The sequence below is a fragment of the Tetrao urogallus genome (assembly GCF_951394365.1).
Source record: "Tetrao urogallus genome assembly, chromosome: 14".
In the NCBI taxonomy this organism is placed as follows: domain Eukaryota; kingdom Metazoa; phylum Chordata; class Aves; order Galliformes; family Phasianidae; genus Tetrao; species Tetrao urogallus.
In genome coordinates, this window is record NC_136827.1 from 2,894,354 (window position 1) to 2,914,825 (window position 20,472).

General features: G+C 40.0%; 1 protein-coding gene across 1 annotated transcript in view; it reads right to left on the bottom strand.

Moving 5' to 3' along the window:
- RANBP17 (RAN binding protein 17) overlaps positions 1–20,472 on the bottom strand; it is a gene marked incomplete at both ends in the record, with an annotated part of 146,294 nt that overhangs the window by 23,221 nt on the left and 102,601 nt on the right. Inside the window, 7 exon segments of the mRNA XM_079542626.1 lie at positions 4,493–4,631; positions 5,584–5,697; positions 5,701–5,738; positions 5,741–5,797; positions 14,841–14,923; positions 17,302–17,308; positions 17,311–17,408. Coding sequence (XP_079398752.1) covers positions 4,493–4,631; positions 5,584–5,697; positions 5,701–5,738; positions 5,741–5,797; positions 14,841–14,923; positions 17,302–17,308; positions 17,311–17,408 — 536 coding nt within the window.

Genomic DNA, 20,472 nt, shown 5'->3' on the forward strand with positions numbered 1-20,472 from the left:
ATCGGTTTACAAAACAGCAGTAGTTCTAAACATGCTGATACTGTACAAGCAGATATTTTACATTCGACAGTAAGTGATTTCAGCAGGACAGCAGACAGGTCTACGCTATCATTTGCTCGTGAGAATCTGATATGAGTGTTAAGAGCTACTTAAATTTGCCCATAACTATATATCAAATATGCTTCCCTATGCTCATTTTTCCTTTTGATTGCAAGGATATAAGAGACAGGGAGCGTCAAGCAAACTCCCTTGAATGACTCTTCTGGGCATGTGGAACCTTGTGCTGGAGCAGAAGAGCTCTCTCACTAAATCTTAGTGAGACAAGCAAGGCAACCAAATAAATAGAACAAACAAGAGCAACGAGGAGCTACCGATTCCAGGCGATGGTCAGAAGAAATGACGGAGAAGACATAATAAGGATAGAATAATAAAAGACACCGAGGTAAAAGCTTGGAGTAATCAGGAAAAAATGCAGTCAAACCACATTTCTCATTTCTGGTCAACTCAGCTCTACTGTCTGTGAACTGATCATTTGGACTGGGAAGCAAGCAGGCCGTGGTTACAGCATGTGGCTACAGCCAGAACCAGTCCCACGTGTGCAGCTGGGGTCCAGCAGCATTTCAGCAGCCCTGGTAGGCAAAACCAAGTGAGAGCCAGTTTGCTGATAGGTGCTGGTGCTGGTGAGGAGACAGGGATGACAATTCTGGTGTTGGTCACCATCATGTTAACCTGGCTCCTTTAGTTTCTCCTTGCCAGCATGTATTTATTTGACATTATCAATGCTGAATTCACATGCATTTTTTTCCTTTAATTACATCCATGTTTTTGCATTATGCGTGCAATTCCAATTATCCATTAGCTCAAGTAAGTGGAAATAGAGTTTGTATGTTAGAATGAGTTATTTAAGAAAAAGCAAACAAAGAAACCAAGCAACTTTTGGTGTAAACAATATGACCAGAGCATGCTGAAGGGGAATTAGTTCTTTACAGCTTAATGACATTACTGAATCTCTGCAAATTAGAAGATTTTGTTTCGTTTTTCACATAAAGGTAAGGAAAGGGAGTTAAGTGATATCTTCCCCGTCCATCAATTGCTTGCAGTTCAATACTGGCATTATTTGCCTTTGAGACTAAACCTAGAAAGTAAATGGATTTAGCAATTTAACATCTAAATTAGGCAGCAAGACAGAAAAAATGTTTTGCTTTTTTCCTCAATGAATAGCACACTACACTATTAATCATACAAGAATTAGAAAAGCTTTGCAGAGATTAGTGACAGTATGCCAGGAGGACTACATTAAAAGGCTCTGATCCACTGAGTCAGCTGTGAAAAAGCCAGGTAAACACTTTAGAAGAGAACTATTGGAGTGTTTATCCTTGCAATAAAAGCTTAGATGAGGGCTTCCATTACAGCTGATTTACTGCTAGGGCCCTCCAAAGGAATACATATTCCTTCACAGTATTTATGAAGTGTGGAATCGAGCAAGGTATTTACTCAGAAACAAAATGAGCACTCCTCAGAAATAAGGATTTGGAGAATGTTTATCCTACAGTTGACAACAGTGAGAATCTCAAAGCTTTCACACATGTAAAGGGAATAGAGAAAAAGGCAGATATGGTTTTTTTTCTGCTGTCAAATGGAGGAAATCTCCCAGTATTTGATTTTTAAAACAAAAAGCCAGCTATTTTGTTTTTATAAACATTTCTGAAGATGACTTATACGTTCTAATCAGCTTAGAATACAATGACCTCCCTGATGATTTACAGCCCTGAGCCCTACTATTCTGACAATGTTCTTATGCCTCTGATGTAAGAGGCAATACCTGGATAGACTTACTTGCCTATTTGCTAAGGGCAGGACGGATGCATGTAATCAACTAACACCTAAGAAATAAATTTGTATTTCACTATACTGACAAGTGGAAATGCTCCAAACACCAAGATTTTAGAAGGGATAAAAGATAGAAGAATGAATCTTAAGAAAGTGCAGAGGTAACAAACTCCGAGATGATACCAAAATGCTGCAAACTCACCAAAGAGAGTCCACCTGGACGTGGCACTGTGGAGTGTGGGAAAATCACGCAGTACTCAAGTAAAACTTCTGGAACATAAATGAGGAATGGAATGGTCCACATCAGCACCAATTTTTGAAACACTCAGTGTTAAGAAGCATGATACCGAGGAAAAATAATCCCTTCATCAAACCAACACAACAAGTAAAACAAGAAGCGTTTTCTAGCTGACCAATTATGGTAAGTGATAATTACTTCTAACGCGTAAGAAACGCTCACAGAGATGAAGGGCTGCATAGGCATTTCGGTAGAATAATGAACTGTTTTAGAAAACCAGAGAACACGAGTGGAAAGTCCAGGAAAAATATGGTGGGATTCTAAAGGTGGTGGCAGGAACCAAGCAGGACCAGCCCTGCAGTCCAAGCTCCTACTCAAAACAGGGCCAAAATCAGACAGGTTGCTCCAGATATCTGGGAATATCTTCAAGGACAGAGGCTCCACATCCTCTGTAGGCAAAATGCAAACAGCTGGCTCTGACTGACAGGCAGACCTGGCACACGTCAAAGATGAAAAATGACTCCGAAGGAATCAGAGTGAAGAAAGAAAAAAGAAAGAAAGCAAAGAACAACAGCTTCTGATGGGCTGCTTGGAGCTTCAGTGGAGTTTAAAAAACCCCACAAGCCTAAATACTTTCAGTCTTGCAATCTGTGTTTATTTTAGGTGCTTCAAGGTGAAATGAACACCCTGGCTAAGCAATGTACGGTTTACAAAAGGTGAGTTAAATTTTTTGTTGATACTTTTTTCAGAAAAGAAAGCATTCCTAAAAGTCATTCCTCATGATTCAACTCCCGGATACCTAAAGCACAAAACTTTACAACCACCACTGAAAACAGACACTTCTCTTACTCCTCCTGTCTGCCTCGAGAGGGAGATCAACACTTTTGAGAGGGGAAAGTAAACGGAGCACATGAAGGCTGAAGCTTATATAGCTTTTAAGTGTTCTTCTCTTTTACATGAATTCAAATTGGATTTCAAAGAGACAGTTAAAGTAAACCTGGTATGGTAGTGAATTATTAAAATGAATATATCCAATATCTCAAATGGAAGAGATGTGGTGTGGAATAATAGCGGGGATGAGGAACACGGCTAAACTGGCAGTTGTCTGTCAAACAAACACTGAGTACAACACATCCATTTGCACACAATCAACAGGCAGCCTCGCAGCAGAACCAGCCTATAGGCATAAACTGCTGTACCATCATTACAGGTGACAAAGCACTCAAAATATCTGGGAGAAGATGGATTTCAGCATTATATAATAAAGTGACCTGAATACTACTTTACTGCTGTTGCTTAGCTATTCACTACCCATTTTCTTGCGAAGAGTGGTTTCCCTCTTGCAGCAAAAACTGCTGAATGTGTTTAACATAGCAAATGCTTTGTGAGCCTCAGTGCATTCATGCATTCCTGTGGGGCTTGACTGACACTTGGCAGTAATGAGAAACGCTAGCTATTATGGAGCAACAACATCCATACACACTAATGTTACACGTTTCTATTTTTTCCCTTAATAACCACCCTAATCAATACATACTACTGTAGGGTTTTAAAGAGTTTCTCAGTCAAACACCATACAAATGCATGGCATTCTCAGCTCATCAGGATGCAACTACGTATTTTTTCTTCTCCCAAATGCCCAGTCTTCTCTTCTGTATTCCAAATGAATTTAAGCTACCAAAAAAGAAAACCCCCCAGAACCCCAAAAATTCAGATCGTCATCTGGTTAAAGAACACGGAATAAATTGTGCAAGAGAATAAAATTAACTGCAATCAGACTGCTGCATTTTTACTGTTACTCCAAGTATGCTCCTGTTACTCTGATTCTACTCTAAAGCACATCCAAGAAGTACTGAATAATTAAAAATCTTATTTCTTTTTTCCACTTACAAAGATATCTTTAAACTCCCCCAATCATATCACAGCAGTGCAGAATAAGCATTTTTTTATACAACAGCTATGTTGAGCAAATAAAAACAAACCCTAGCAGATTCCTGTACACGTACTGACAAATATATTTTACTTCTGAGTAACAAATGCATGAATTTTCAATACAGTCCCACCAGAGGCACCTTAATAATTTTAGCCATTCCAGTTTTTAAGAAAGGATAACTTAAAAATACCACTATAGTAACCGACAGGTTAGATGTTCAAAATAACTCTGTTAATAATAAATTATTCAAAATATGAATAAGATGTTCAAAATAATCTGTGTTAACCAAAACAGACACATTCTTAAAATGTTCAAAACCTTCACTGACGTTTGCCGTCCTGTTTAAGATACAAAGAATGTGCTATAAGGTATGAGCTACTTTGGGAATCTCTCCATTTACTTTGGAAAGTGCAAATAAACCTTAACCACAGCTAACAACTGTCATTCAACTCCTAGAATTTCTTCTTCAGAAGTGTGTGAACAAGTCTTACCTCGAGCAGTAAGTCCTCCAGACACAGAGGTGAGGATACAGATCAGGACATGAGGCTCTAAGCTGGTAATGAAATCCATATGATCTTGGGTCAGACATTCCAAAAGTGGGTAATAAGACTGGCTTAGCTTTTGATATTGCTGAAAATGAAAGAAGTATATGTTAGTAATAAATATGGACATCTGCATTAACTGATATTAATGACGTTAGCAGATCACAGAAAATCACATTTTTATGATGTGTTAAATTGTAATTTAGCCATTAAATCAGAACATTTACATAGAGAAAATATCTTCGTGTCCTTGGTAAATTGCAACTTTTCCAATTTACCACAGGATATAAACTACTAATTTAAAACCACCTCTGGACAGTATTGCCCTTCTTTGACATTCGACGTAGCCTTCAGTCCAGTAAAAGCAGTGTAACAGGCTGTTCAGCATGTCAGCTGGACAGGCCTGGTGCTTGTATCTCACCTTCTGCAGGAAATCTCACTGGGATTTATCACAGATTTCCCCCAAGTTCTCTCAGAGATGTATTCTCTGTGCTTAAGTAAGTTCCTGCACAGGCAAAAGCACCTGCCTGTTTGTTTGGCACAGTGAGCAAGCTTACTCTTAAGGACCTGTGTTGAGGACATGTATTTCTGCATGGCTAGGAACGTGCAAAATGCCTGCACTTCACGATACAACCAATAAACAGGTCTTCACTGAGAGAAGCTTTTCCAGTTGTAAGGATTTCCTTCTTGTGATAGGCACAAATCTGGGTATTAACCATCTCTAGCTGTCCAGAATTTGTCTCTTCCAGCAAGAAAATGACAGTTCTGAACAAAACATGGAAAAGAACAAAATTCAACTTTAAAAAAAAATTTTTCTCCTCACAAAAGCTTAAAGGAAATCCTGGTAAAGCTTCCCTTTCACATGGCAGTTTTATCACCCCTGTATTTTAGATGTCTCAATGTAAATCAGTCCAAGTAATCAAACTGGAAAATGCATGCGAGCTGTTCTAGACCCTTCTGTCTCATCATAACAATATAAAGCCTGTGGTGGTGTTATTTCATGTTTCAAGAGAAGACTCCCAAGACGAGCAATTGCTTACTAGCAAGTCACTGTGGGATGCTGAAAGCAGCGTTCTGACAAAGGCCTGAAGTACGCTGTCCAAGTGCTCGTCCCCATACGATTCCAGGAAGCCAAAGCGGATATAATTTCCACATCAGGCAGATTTGAGTGCAGAGTAACAGATGGAAACGCCCTGAGTTTCAGTGGATAAACCTGATCTTCTGACAAAGTCCCAAGAGAGAGGATCTGATCACCTGTTTTCATAAAAAGAAAGAAAGAAACTTCTGTAAGCAGCTGCAAATCCGCAGTATTTTGATGGCACTATCTAAGCCCATATTTTGTCTTTATTTTCATTACTATTCGGAAGGAAAAATTGTTTCTGCATTTACAGTAAAAGAATTGTTCAGTAAGCATGACTAGAACTTAAAAGTCACCAGGGAATTAATATGCAAAAATTGAAATATACGCAGTGGAATTCCTGCCATTGATTTACGCCCAGACCGTGGCTGAGTCTATCAGCGTGAACTCATCATCTCAACAGAGCTGCAACACACGGTTTTATAGTTGCTCACGCTGCAGCAAAGCCTGGTTTTGATCCATTACCATGATGGTCTCTTGGGATGGCTGCTGATGTATACACACACTAAATATATCCCTCAGAAAACAAATATGTCCATTACAAAAGCCTCTATTTTACCAGTCACAGATGGGAATGACTTTTTAATTAAAATCCATGTTTAAAATGTAAAAATAACAGCTTACTGTAAATATTTGCAGTTGCCACTACCAGGCAATAGTGGCTTTTGGATCCACCGTGCAGCTGCACAGCAGATCCCACTGCAATGCCCTGAACAAATCTGATTATTCACAGGCCTTTATCACCAAGTTTTTTAAAGGCTCTTGTCATAACATCATCTTATTTTCACAGCATCCCAGTTTTAGTTTGTCTTCATGAGAAAAGTGCATTAGAAAAAAGTAATTAATGAAATGGAGCTAAAACAGTTGGATGAACAAAGCTGAGATTGAGAGCTTCATCTCTACCATGAAGCAGGCTCACCAGGCGCTGACCGTGGCAAGCCTGGCAGGTGCAGAAGCTAACCTGGCCTTCACTCTGTTAGTACTCAACAAGAGTTCATTCTTTTTAATTCTAACCAGATGAAAATAACACAAACTCAGGTATTTTTAAAAGACTTCCTACAAATAAAAGCATGAAGGTCTGCAGATCAGGTGCTTCATTTGCCTGCTATCTAACCAAGCTGTCATGGCGATTCTGGCACCTTGGCACACGGAGCAGCGGTGACCTGGACCATTACTGCTCACAGTTCCAAACACATCTGAGAGAGGTATTTGTGGGAGCCCGTTTTCCTTCTGTAATGGGCAATTCAAACATACTGCTGAAAAACTTGCATCACAATCATCCATCTCAGGTCGCCCACCATTGTTTAATACAAATAAAGTGTTATTAGGCTTGTTATTAAACAATCTCTCCACAACTGTCCTTCCTACCCATGCTAATTTTCACCTTCATTTTTTTCTTAACGTTATTGATCATTGCAAATCAGAAATTTACATCACAAAATTGGCAAAATACACACTGAAGTATCACTCCTTGGAGGTGTTCATGCAAACAGGGACAAAGGCACACGATACCGTTTAAAACATTAATGTTCTTTACCACTCTAGCAAGTACAAAGCACTTTATCCATAAGGTTCTAACAGAAGAGCAGACTTAAAGGACTGGGAGTACAATCAGGGATTACTTTGAAGTAGTAGCCAGGATTTGGAAGAGTAGGAATGGCATCACTGGAGTTATGGAAGGGAAGAGAAGAATCAACTTGGAAATCAGCTTGGAAAGACGGTCACTTAGAATTAGAATTAATAACAACTAATACTTACGATGAAAATGCTTTCGATACTGAAAATGACCATATAAGCACTTGAAGGCTACAGACATGAACATAATGCAAGTGGGGAAGAGGCTGAATTCCAATGACTGCTACTGGATAGAAATTCATTTGAGATGGTGTCAGATCCATTCTACTATGAATGACCTGCTTCAAAAAGCTCCTCTTCAAAAAGTTACACAGTAAAATATAAAGAATGTCTTCTACTGCACTTGGATATGTTTACTGCAATACTTTTTATTTACATATAATCAGGAATGCAATTAAAATAAAGGTCCTACAGGTGCCCATTTAAGACATCTCAGTCAGATCATTATTATTATTATTATCCCTCTTTGTGACATGACCAGGTCCAGTTAATGAGAAGTTTAAGGAAGTTCCAATTCTGCAATAGTTGACCAACCAACCAGTCAGCACATGAGATGAAGAGGAAAGGCACACACCATGTTTGGAAGCAACTATGTAAACCAGTGAACAACTGCTATGACAAAAACGTGTCAGAAAGGTAAGTGTGCTGTAGGACACCTTGTCTGGTTTTGTCCACTACTAAGTTTGCTACTGAAAACGTTTAATAACACCAATAGATACCAAACTTCAGAAAAAGACAAAGTTCTCAATCCAAGGAAACAGCACTTGATCCATAGCTGATCAATCCATGGCACCATGAAATCCTAGCTCCTTCAAGAACTCAATGTAATATGCAACAATAGATGGAAAGAGATGTCAAGGAGGCACCTATGTACTGTATATAGAAATTAATTGGAAGTTGATGGAAAAATGGAACGATGAGGAAGGAAGTTGAAAAAAAAACCTAGGAATCCCTTAGCTCGGGAGCATGAATTATAGGAGTTACTCCAGGGCTGGTCTTCTAGCATTTTTATTACTTCATAAAAAAAAACAAGCAAAAAAAATTCACTGGATGATTATAGCCTTAAATCCATTTATCAGCACAACACATTCCATCTAGAAGGGCACCAACCCAGCCTCACCCCAGGCAGCTCTGGCAGGGAGGAATTCAGTGCCCATCCTTTCTAATGAAAACACTGAGAAGAATTAGTGACTAGTGCAAGATTAAAAGCTGTTTTTTGCAAGTGAACGGAGTCCACAGAGAACTGTTCTGCGTTCATGGACTCATTTTAAAAGGGCCTAAGAGTAGGAACAGCTCATTTCAAATTAGCAGCAGAGGTGAGAGACCTTGTGGTCCCTGTTACCAGTGCCCCCAGCCATCAGCCTACAAGTCAATAGATACTGTGCTGCAACAGACTGGTGTTTTAGCATTAGTTATTGAAAAAAAATATCAAGTACGGTGCTACGCCTGACCAGATGAAAAAGAAGAATGTTCTACATGTAGCATTTAGCTGGAGCTTCAGGGGAGTATTTTCACGCACCATGGATACTACTGAACGTAGAGGAATTTACTGAAGGACTTGGGATCAGGTCCAGAACAGCTACTGAGGGTACGTTGACATTTATAATCCTCACAGCAGAACACTGAAATGCAATTTCATAAACGATTGTTATAAGAAATGATTTAAGGAAATTAAGTCACCATAAAAATGACCTTCGATGTAAAGAATTTTTAGATGGTATTTGAAATTCACAGCTCCTGTCAGAATGGAAACTGCAGAAACCAATCAGCAAACTTTCAGAGTTACTGCTGAGGATTAAAAAGTCAAATAAAAAGACAGCTTAGGCCAAATCCTTAACGTGGGAGAAACAGAATAATGCAAAACCTTAAAAATAGGCCGAGTTTCAAAATTAATAAGAATTTTTAATATAACTTTTTGCCCTGCATTTGCCACAGCAATATGTTACACACAAAGTATTACAAGCTCCTTCAGCCTCAGAGATGATACAAAATCACTGCAGGGGTCAGAGAAAGAATTTTAAAGATACTGGGTGACACTGGTATACAGGAAACTAGTGTCTGCGTTTGGCCGGCAGTGTCAGCATCTCAGCACTTCGGGAAGAAGGAGCTGTAGGAAAAATATGTGTGCATGCACAGGAGGAAGACAAAGGCAGCTACAAAACATCTCGGGATGCTCTGACCGAAGATAACATCGCCGTGCCTCAGAATCCCGCAGGCAATATGCTCCAGAGCTCTTTGCACAGCTCATTCCCTCAACCCTCCTCGATGTGGGAGCATGTCAGGACAGGCAGCTTCTCTTTCATGCTCTCGCTTAATTGCTTTTACAGTAGGAGCTATAATACAGAGATGATTTCCTTATGGCTGAGTTTCCGTTAAGCAGGGCATGTTCTAGAATTCAGTTCAATAAGCAGCACTGGTAATAATGCAACCAAATAATGTTTTAAAGCGTCAATTGGATTAAGTTGAAAAAAAAAACCAACAAACTTCGGTAAGCTTAAACAGAGGTTGTGAAAACTTACCATATTTATAGAGGGAAAAATAATGTTCCTTGTCTTTTCATATGTCTTTCATATTTCTTATTATTCATTACTGCCCCATAAAGATGAGTTTTGAATGTATGCCTTCCACGTGTTCAGAATGCCAGGGCAGGACAGCAAAGTGGCCATATATGGAAAACAAAAGGAAAACATGAATCGTAAAGATGAGAGCAGAACTTCAAAAACTAATTTTTAAAGCCTCCAGAACAACAAAACGTGCATTAAAACCTCTCAAAACGGCACAAGCAGCATGAATAATGCCAAGATAAATTTGCCAAAAGAAAACGATGATGAAATCCGAGTCAGTAATGAAGAACAATATATTATGGAAGCAGCATTGCAGGAGAGAGGACAACAGATGAACAGCAATTGAGAACAGTGAGCAAGCCACTTGTAAGCAAATCCACTGATTAGAAATACCTGCTTAACCACAGCTCGGAAGAAGAAGTGCTGTCTTATGAAGTCGCTAGCACTGAATGGATCACCACACTAAGTTTGGAAATACGTGCTCTAGAAGCAATTTAAAGCTCATTAGAAATAATTGTGTCTGGCTACTGGAAAATGTGGTAAAATTTAATCCACATCCAAATGCTACCTGGGCTGTGAGAACAGGAAATTGTTTTGTGCTACTGTGGCTAACCTCATCGCTGACCCTGAGCAGTAACTGCTACAACAGCTGAAAGCTGAAGCAAAATTAAAAACTTACATCAAAGTATATCATGACAGAATGTAGATAAATAAAAACAGCATATTGAAAGTATTATTTTTATGTCGGTCTTCTATAATGAAAGGGAAGAGGTTTACTAAAATGTAAAGCAGCCACAAAACAAAAATAGATGGTTCCAGGACGTGCTGAAACATAAATCCTATACAATTGGGAGTTCAAGAACACAGTGAGGAGACTTGCACATTCAGAATTAAAAGTGAGATATACTGGCAATGAAGAAAGGTGGACCATAGTATTCAATCTCCTTTCAATTTTCTTCTCTCAGCTGTTTATTTTACATCACTGTATCACTCAGTCTCAAGCCATAATGGACAGGATCCTAACAAGGATAATTGACCGTCTAAGTGCCTTTTGCATCGTATGCCAGGGTTTACATCTTTGGAACGCATAGCATTTGTAAAGACCTCTTAGTCAGAACTGCCCTCAGCACGATGTCATTACTGGATAAATCAGCAGCCCTAGTCACAAAGCCAGACCTGCTAAGCACAGCCACGCACTTGCTGAAGTGCTAATTTTCACATTTTAAATTTTGCTCAGCAACAACTGCCAACGCTGAAAGTATTTTGAAAACAGTTGTTGGGGACTTTTTTTCTGCTTTTCACTCAAAAATGTGAAATGAGTGCACACAAGTCTAAGGGAAAAACACGTTATGTGTTAGTCAAGAGATGTAAGAAGATTTCAGCATCTCATATCCATTCATGCACACCCTAACACCACAGCACCAACTTTTTCCCCACCTTTATTTCAGCCTGGCACAGATCTTACAGAACATACACAGTAAATGGAGGTGCCAGCTGTACATAAATGGACATTAACAAGCTTTGCAAGAATTTTAGATGGACAGAAAGTGACACACGAGTTTACCAGCTCTTTGGTTAGAAAAGTTATTCCCATCGAAACAACAGCCCAGTGTTTACAAAGAACATATATATATAAATTTGATTCCCATCACATAATACAAGCTGTCTTTGTAAAGGATCTGTGCGTTCTCCAAAACTGCTCTGATTCTGTGAGAGGAGCTCAGCATCCAGGGCAGAGCAAGCAGGAGAGGTGAGGGGTAGCGAGCCTGGTGTTCAGGCTGGGATTGCCAAGACAGGCACAGCTGGGCCTTCAGGTGACAGGAGAAACTTCTCAAGGACGACAGGAGCCTGGGCACACTGTATGGGAACCCACTGCATCAGTGGATGAACTGAGAGCGAGACTGAAAGAAAGGAAGGACGTGCCCACAAGGACACCATGAGGAAATAAATGCTTACTTCTGTTTTGCCCTCTCTGTCTCACCTCATCACTCTGTGCTTCTCTTAGTTTAGAAAGGCAATTATTACAATTTGGATTATAATGAAATCCACCCCGAGTTTCAAAAGTCTTTTTGATCAACTTTGAGGAGCTCCCTGTAAACTGCAGGCACATACAGCAGGGCTGGCTGACTCGATAAGATAAAGAGCAAATGCTTGCAAATGTTATTTCTTGAAATCCGCAGTCCGTCTTCTATTTGTTCCCTAATGCTTTAGCCATAAAATCATGCTGAAGGTGAGAATCTCAACCATCACGTTCAAAATGTTAAGTTTCTCACACTTATGACACAGCAGACTCACAGCGCTGTTCAGAACCAGATTGCAAGTACTGCTCAAGAACACTGTGCTGAACTTCACCATCGTCACTGGGTTTGCATGGTCATCTTTCCCAGCACGTCTCCAAAGACCACATATGCTTAAAGGAGAAGTATCGATTCAAAAAAAGCCATGCAGTATTAAAGACAAAAGTTTTCCTTAAAAACAGCGCAGATTTTAAGGTATTCAGAAAGACATTTCAAATTAACGAAAACTCACTCGGTATCGTTATTCTTATAGGGACCTAACCACACTAATGAACCCTTACCACACATTTCCAAAAGAGTTGCGTCCATTCTTTCCACTGGAACAGAAATCTCATCAACTGCTAACTGGCGATAAATGCTAAAAATGTTAACAGCAATCGTTCCAAGGTGATTAATTACAGTATATCTTGAAATACAGTGGGCAGTAAAAACCTCCCAGAGTGTAAACCAATGACCACTTCAGGAAAGAACTGCAGCAGTTTGAAATATCGCTAATGCAGGACGCTTACTGCAGGGCCCACAGCTGAGCCGAGGCGGCCGGCAGGCCAGTGCTGCCCATCTGTGCCAGCACAGAGCCAGCTGGATTATTGGAAATCACTGCTTTCAGAGGCTGCTTCAGCTGACTGCGCTGGGGGCTCTTTCATGTTCATTTTGCAGGGAGTCTAATCCTGGAATCAGTGTTGACAATCACTCAAAGAAGAGAAAACGTGAACAATTTCTCTAAATATCTCTAAGTGTTGGAAAGATACTGCTGTGACCCTGACTCTGATGAGAATCTGAATGCATTTTAAAACCCAAACACAAAAAAAATATTATACAATTACATGCACACAAACATTGAGTAGAGGCCCTTCTCCCATCTCCATATCTTTCCTCCAAGTTTAGTTGACAGGTGGTTTAAGATTTTTATTTTGAAGGAAATTAAGAGCACTCCTCCTTTTGCTACCGCAATCTGTACTGAGTAAAACAACATTTTTCCATTGCAAAACAGTTATGGAGGACAAGGAAGGGAATTGTGGAATAAAGCCCTTACACCATCACTTCAGCTCTTCCTACAACACACAAACCGATGCCCACACATCCCTCACGACTGTTCACAGGAGCCAACATTTAACTAAGGGAGCAACAGGTGTTTGGACACAGCCTTCAGCACACGCTGTGGCTCCACTGCTTCATTTACATCTTAAATCTGCACTGTCCTGAAATTTCCTTATACAATGTCTAATTAAATCCTAGCATGAGCCAAAAGATGCTGTCTGGTCCCTGTGCACAAGAACTACCAATCCTTCAGGACTGAGAACTTCATGAATTCCACACACACATACACACAAACACACACGTTTTGCATTTGAAAGCAGAAGGTTTCTTAATAGAACGTTTTGTAGACCTGAGTTAAGAATGAAGAAGACTGGGGCCGTGTGGCTGACAAAGCAAGGATCACAGACTGGAGGCCCACTGCTAAGATAACTGGATGAACAATCATTAGGTATCGTTTCAATAAGAGCAGAAATGATGGTAAAGGCTGATTGCAATTAAAAGGAAATGTAACGGCAGTGGGGTCGAGTACTGCAGGACAAGCGAGCTTGAAGCTCAAGATTACATTTGCATTTCTTTATATCATCAAAAGAAAATTTCCAGTCATTAAATGCAAACTACGTATAAAGCTAATAGAAACTTTATAGTAAAATCGGAAAGTTTACCTCTTTCTTCCCATACAAGGAAAACCTTTTTTTTTTTGTTTTGATCATTGTCACAAATGTACCTCAGAATATAGCTAAAAGGTTTGTGCCAGCTTAGAATGTGGCGTCTTTGAAAAAGAAAACAGAGAAATGTTTTGGCAAGGAGTGAGAGTTAGACGGATAATTTTCTTCTGTCCTACATAAATGCATTCTGCATATACCATTCCCATACCCTGCAGTTCAAAAGCAGATTACACCCAAAGGGTTTTTTTTACAAGCAGCCACGTAACAAACACAATTTCCAGACCTAAGATGCAGCCCGAATGCATTGAAAGCATACTTGATGTACCAGTTTTCTCTCTTGAAAAGTAGCAGGACATTTATGGCTATTTCCTCGTACACAGATCACAAATCTGCAAAAATATTGGTAATGTTCCTTTCAAAATATTTAGGAAGTAAAATTTTAAGCTACAAAGTTAGCTGGAGTCTATTATGAACAGTTGGTGTCACAGACCTGTTGCAACTGAATACCTGAGTGGGAACAGTAAAATGAAGCAACTTATTATGAACAGTTGTAACAGTGCTCTAGGGTAAAGCTGTTATGGTCCTATTATGTCTTGGAGCTGCTGGAATATAATTTGAATATATAAAATCAACCCACACCTATCAATCAGTAGCCGAGATCAAACACCTCACGAGTATTCGTATCTTTGCTGAAATCCACTTACAGCTGCTAAAAGAGTTGTTGAAGTGATACAAGCAACAGTGCTACATGAACGCATCCCCATCTGTGAAAGAAAGGAGCTCCAAAGGTCTGCCAGTAAGCTCTGCAGCCCACAAAGGGCTGAGACGGGTGGTAGTACATGGCAGTCCTGCTTTGTTCTCTAAAACTCAGCAGTGGCCAGGGATAGGAACTAACAGGATTTTTGTAGCACGAGACAGGCGAAGAATGACACTGCAGAGGAAATTTTAATGAATACCTACCGTATGTACAAATCATTTCGCTAGCTTCTCTGAAGAGAAGAATTCCATTTGGAGATGATCCATCAAAATTTAAACATCGTGACCTGAAAAAAATAACAGTAAAAGTGCTCAGATGGTCATCAAAACAGAAAACTGCAAAGGACTCATTCCATAAAACAGAGAAAACGTATTTGCTGATCACACAGTACATTTACTCAATAAATTCTAGCTTTCACTCCAATGACGTGATTCTAGTTATCTAAATATGGTTGCTTAAGACACAGTGGTGACAAAAAGAGGAAACAATTTTAACTAGAAATGGTGACAAGACAACACATACTTCCCTTCATGGTGACCCGTGAGCACCTTGTGCCTGCATACAGCTCAGAAGAATGACGCAGAGTTGCCACAGTCCAACTAGTTGGGATAACTTTTACCCTTGCTTGTTCCTAAAATCAGCCAATCCTCACAGGTTATTCTGCCACATAAAATTCATGGCAATCAAAAGCCAGTTCTGTGAGTGTAAATTGCAACACATGCATTCTGTGAACAGTCAGACCATAAGAAGATGGAACCACGCTCTCTCTCCTGATGCAAACACTTTAGCACAGCCAACACAAACTGTTTGGTCCCCAAGTTGGAAACGCAGCAGAGTTATTGCCAAAGTCTCTGCTGTATTTGTCTATTCTCTCTGTGATACAGAATTTTAACTTCCAGTTTACGCCTAAGTGAGAGCCATTTAGAACTTAAAAATTGATTTTCAACACAGATCTTAAGTTTCTGAGTAACTTTAGCAAAAACCTTACCTTTAGTGCTGGTTTGTCCTGAGCAGGAAAGGAGCTATCACTGCGAGATGTAACACAGAGCACCCCTGGCTGACCCATTTGTTAGTCTGCTTTTGGTGGTATGTGGATTGTAAGACCCCTGTCACAGAGACAGCAGTCGCTATCTTTCACTGCTCTAAGTCCAACTTTTTGTTTTCTGAGCCCCTTGAAGCAGCGCCCATTGCTTCAAATTATGGAGTAAGTCTGAGTATTTACCAATAAACAAAACGTGCCGCATGCAAAATATTTGTGGATTCCACATGCTCAAAATGGTAATGGCTCACAGAGGCAAGAACAAAAAGAGCACATCTTCTCAATGTCTGAGTGGCATAATGCAAAATCTGATACTCTGTAACACGTTTTAACCATGTCAAAGTATATTGTATAATGCATTCTAACCTGTAAAAACTAATGCACTACACAACTCATGAAAACCTCCATCCCAGATGATGTTCTCTAAAGGGAACAAGGCAGATTTTCTGAATACCAATAGACAGAAAAACAACATGAATATGGAAAGTAGTCATTTTTTGCATAAGATTTATTGTTCCAGTTCCTCTTTGCTTCAGTTTGCTATTATTAGAGTGCTGTGTTTATGTTTTAACAGTCTCTCCTTGGAACGAATTGCAGCACTGTTAGAGCGCACTGCTTGCGCACGGCACTGTCAGTAAGAATAGGTTAAACTTGTCCAGCCTTTACCACAACCCAACTGGGATAAAAGGCATAATTTACCCACACAAACCAAAGAGGAAGCCACGGCAAGGCAGTCCGCACACACAGCAGCTCTCTACGCCGTGCAGCCATGCAGGCCCCCAGCACACATCATGCTTCACCAATTTCAGGCACCACCTTCCTGCCACTCCATTCCAGCAAGTATTTCTTCGAACTTGAAATATTGCACCTTTTCTCCCTGTACGACTGACTTGCAAGGCTGGATAAAAAGCGATGTGAACACACCCTGTTCTGCTGAGAACCCCAATCACTTTGGTCACAAAGATAACCAGCACAGAGACACTAACTATCCATTTCTCATTTCAAATTCATTTTTTCCTTTGGGCAATACACTAAATATTTCCATCTGTAACATCCCCAAAATAAATTGTTCTGTTACCAGCGGTAAAAGAGAAACTTCATTCTAACACCTGCAATGTAAAGTGTTGACATCAGCTACTAGAATTGTTCTGTGGCCTTTTCAGGGAGCCCATGAAGAAGAATTTAGTTGTGAGACAAGCTACTTACAAGCTGATTATAAATAATGCTGTGTTGGATAATATTCTTTCCTATTTTGAACTAAGGAAAAAAAAAACAACCAAACAACTGTCAGGGAGCTGCAGTTTTAGAGGCACATATGTACACTGCTTGGCTTAAGGCAACGACAGCCTGCAGCAAACCTTGACAGGAGACTATTTTCAGATATTTAATTATGAAGTCAATATTTATCTCTAGTTAAAGCATACTATTGCACTACCTTTTAATATAAAATTGCAGCAGGTTCTTGCATGTTCCTGATGGTAAAACAACAACACTGAAAACTGAATTTTGTTTGTGAATGTTGTTCCCAAAGCTACAGAAGTAGCAATGCTAAAGACAAAGCCTGAAAGACAGAATGCACACCACTGCAATATTCATCACTTAGCTAATTTCCACGTGATTCTTACCTGTTTGCATGAATTCTGCCATCAGTTTCAATATAGGTGCTGCACATGCAGCTTCCTGGTACCACAGTTCAATAGCTTTTTGCAGAACAGGAATGTATGTAGGGTATCTTCATCAAAATTAGTTAAAGATTGTACTGACAAAGGGACATCCTACAAAACTTCCCCCTATCCAGAGCACACCGTCAAGTGGGGGGGGGAGGGGGGCAGATGCACCTCATTCTGACAGGGAGAATATCTGTCCATGCTACCTGTATATCTAGACCTGACCTACTCTCTAGAATAAGATTTACAAATTAGCAAATCCCAGGGGCCACAGTTTCAGCGCCACCTCATATATATTGGATTTGCTCTCAGATGGTTGGGAATAATCACATTGTGCGCTGCTTGTTTCCAGAGTATTCAAGAAAAGAACTCAGACAAATTGTGCGGAGATCAGTGAGGAGCTGCCCCAAAAGTTTGCTCATCGGTACCCAAGAGGTATCGGTTCTTTTAACAGAGGCTTGGAAAGAATGCAATACAGAAGAAAGTAAGGTTAGTAGATTCTGCAATGTAACTCAAAAATACAGTGAGTTACTGCCTGTATCCAAACATTGGATGCAATGATTTGATGCACAGCTGACCCTTACTTTTCCCAACTTGCTGAAAAGAAGAGTTTGTTCGGATAAGAATGCAGGCCTGTAAATACAAGGGAGGTAGCACAACTCCATTGGTAAAGAATTAAACAGCTTTTACGACACTGAACCAAGAGAACTTAACTATGCAATTCGCTATCAAGATACGATCTAGCCAACAGAGTTAATGACTTTATTTAATATTAAACTTATTTTTCTTTTAACTTCGTTTCACGTCATATAATTCTGCTTTATTTAACGCCACTAGAAATAGTGACTGCTCTTAGGAAAATGCTACTGCCTATTCAGACCATGAAGGCAACCACTGTGAATCTTACCAAGTCGCATACAGGCCAAGCACCCAATGCTGGATCATGAAATACAAGCCTGAAACGCATGAAGGTTGACATGCTTCCTGGATATGCAGACACAGTCATGTCTCAGCTCTTCTGGAGCAGGCCAAGCCGTCACACATGATGAACAGCTGATGAACGACAGCACTGTGCAGACAGATGGAAGGCATTCTGGCTGCTGCTGTCTGTCTGAGGCTCCTAAAGACTGGTGCCTTTTTGCTGCCAGCTGCTCGAGGCACTGTAGGCACAATCTCTATATAGCAGAAGAGGGTGATGTGGAATATACCCTTGCTGCCCTTTAGAGGGTTCTTTACATCTTAAGTCAAACTGGAGCTAAACGTACCAAGGAGAATTACTCAGTACTATGGATTTAAATCCAAATCCTATTTGCCTAAAATATTCTCAGAGGGCACAGATGGCCCACATCACCTCTCAGCTTTGTAATGTCACGAAAGCCAGTTCCACTGTTTCCTGTGATGGACTTACAGCGCTCACTCTCTACGACAGGATGGTGAATATACTCAAAACAGGGCAGCGTTACACAGGGTACAGACTGAACTGAGCGATTCCAAAGCCAAACTTCCTTTTCAGCCTGCCCACATCCACGAAAGGAAGGTGGTAAAAGGAATTTTGTGGGGTAGGAAACAGAAAGCAGAGTAACCTGACAGCCAAATCCTACAACGAAAAGATGAGCGAGCAGTATTTATCACAGGCTGCTAACACATCCAATATGATTAACTATCCCAATTCGCAAGCTCAAGCATTAAGCTCACATTAATTGTCAAGGAAAATCTGGAAACCATAGGTGCGTTTTGTAAGTGCTAGGGTCAATGGAAAGGCTTCAGCAATTTGCTATTAAAAAACAACAAACAACAACAATGAAGTAGAAGAAATCAGTTTTAAAGACAACGGTACTTTTAAGTATTTTAACCACAAACTTCAAGGAATCTGGCTAATTCACAAATGTAACCTTTCCAGCTTTATTGTTCAAGCTGAAAAGAATGCAAACTGCAAGGAATAATGCTAAGGTTTCAATCAATGCAATTGGCAATAGCACCTATTACACACACGTTATAGATTGTGTATAGCCTTGTTTTATGGGAAAATGTGTTTAGAAAACCTTCATCTCTACAGTAGTTTAGTGGTCTCCTTCAAATTCTGAATCCCTAAAACATTTAAACCTAAAATTTCAGTTCTTTAAAAAAATACTTTTGAAGAGGCCAACTTTGGGCTGTAAATGCCTTTATTTTGTTAAAAAACATCAAACAGATTTGGATAGATATGTAACAATAACAATTTGGTAAAGAGATTTGGAAAAAAGACCTAAAGAAGCATACCTCATCAAGGTCAACCACAACCCCTAAAGGACTCCTAGGTGAAACTCCTCCAGGACAGATCATTTCCATCACCTTCACGGCTACATGGCTCTCTCTGTATAGATATCTCCATCTTTATCAGGACAATTCTCAACAATTTCATGTGCTCATGCACACACACCCTGTGCTATCCAGCACACTGCAACTCTGACTCAACCCAGTAGCCTAATTCTTGCAACCTTTTTCTTTTACAGGCATCAGAAGTCATAAAATACTGAGAATCAACTGGGAGGAACAGAGCAAGACTGCCTCTAAGTTACCACCTGACTGTAAGAAATACTGACTGGAAGTACAGAAACGTGGATATCGCCCTCAACTCAGAACCAAATCGCCATGGCTTTATCGGACTGCAGGACCAAGGACCTGAGACTGCGGTCTCACATTAGCAGGAAGAAACACATTAAACATTCAGAATCTTGTCCAGGCAGTCTTAAAGCAAGAAACAGAATGAAATACACAAAGACAATCATCATAACCATTAAGAAAACCAGACTTTGACTATTTTCATTTCTTGAGGCCAGAACGGCTGTACATTCAAGTTCAAGACTGGCCTACAAATTACAGCACCCACGTGTTGCAATTATAAAAGACAAGAACTTTCCAAGCTGTGGTACTGGAATCACTGACAGCTTGACACATCAGTGTTTGGGGAAGAACAAATGACTTTCATATCCAGGTTTTTTTATTCTCTTTGCTGGTTTGTGTGATGTTTTCCTTCATCTCCTGGGCAGCCTGATGTACTGGGGGACAGCCCTGCCCACAGCAGGCACTGGAGCTTGCTGTCTCTTCCAGCATAAGCCATTCTGTGGTTCTGTGACCTTTCATTACTGG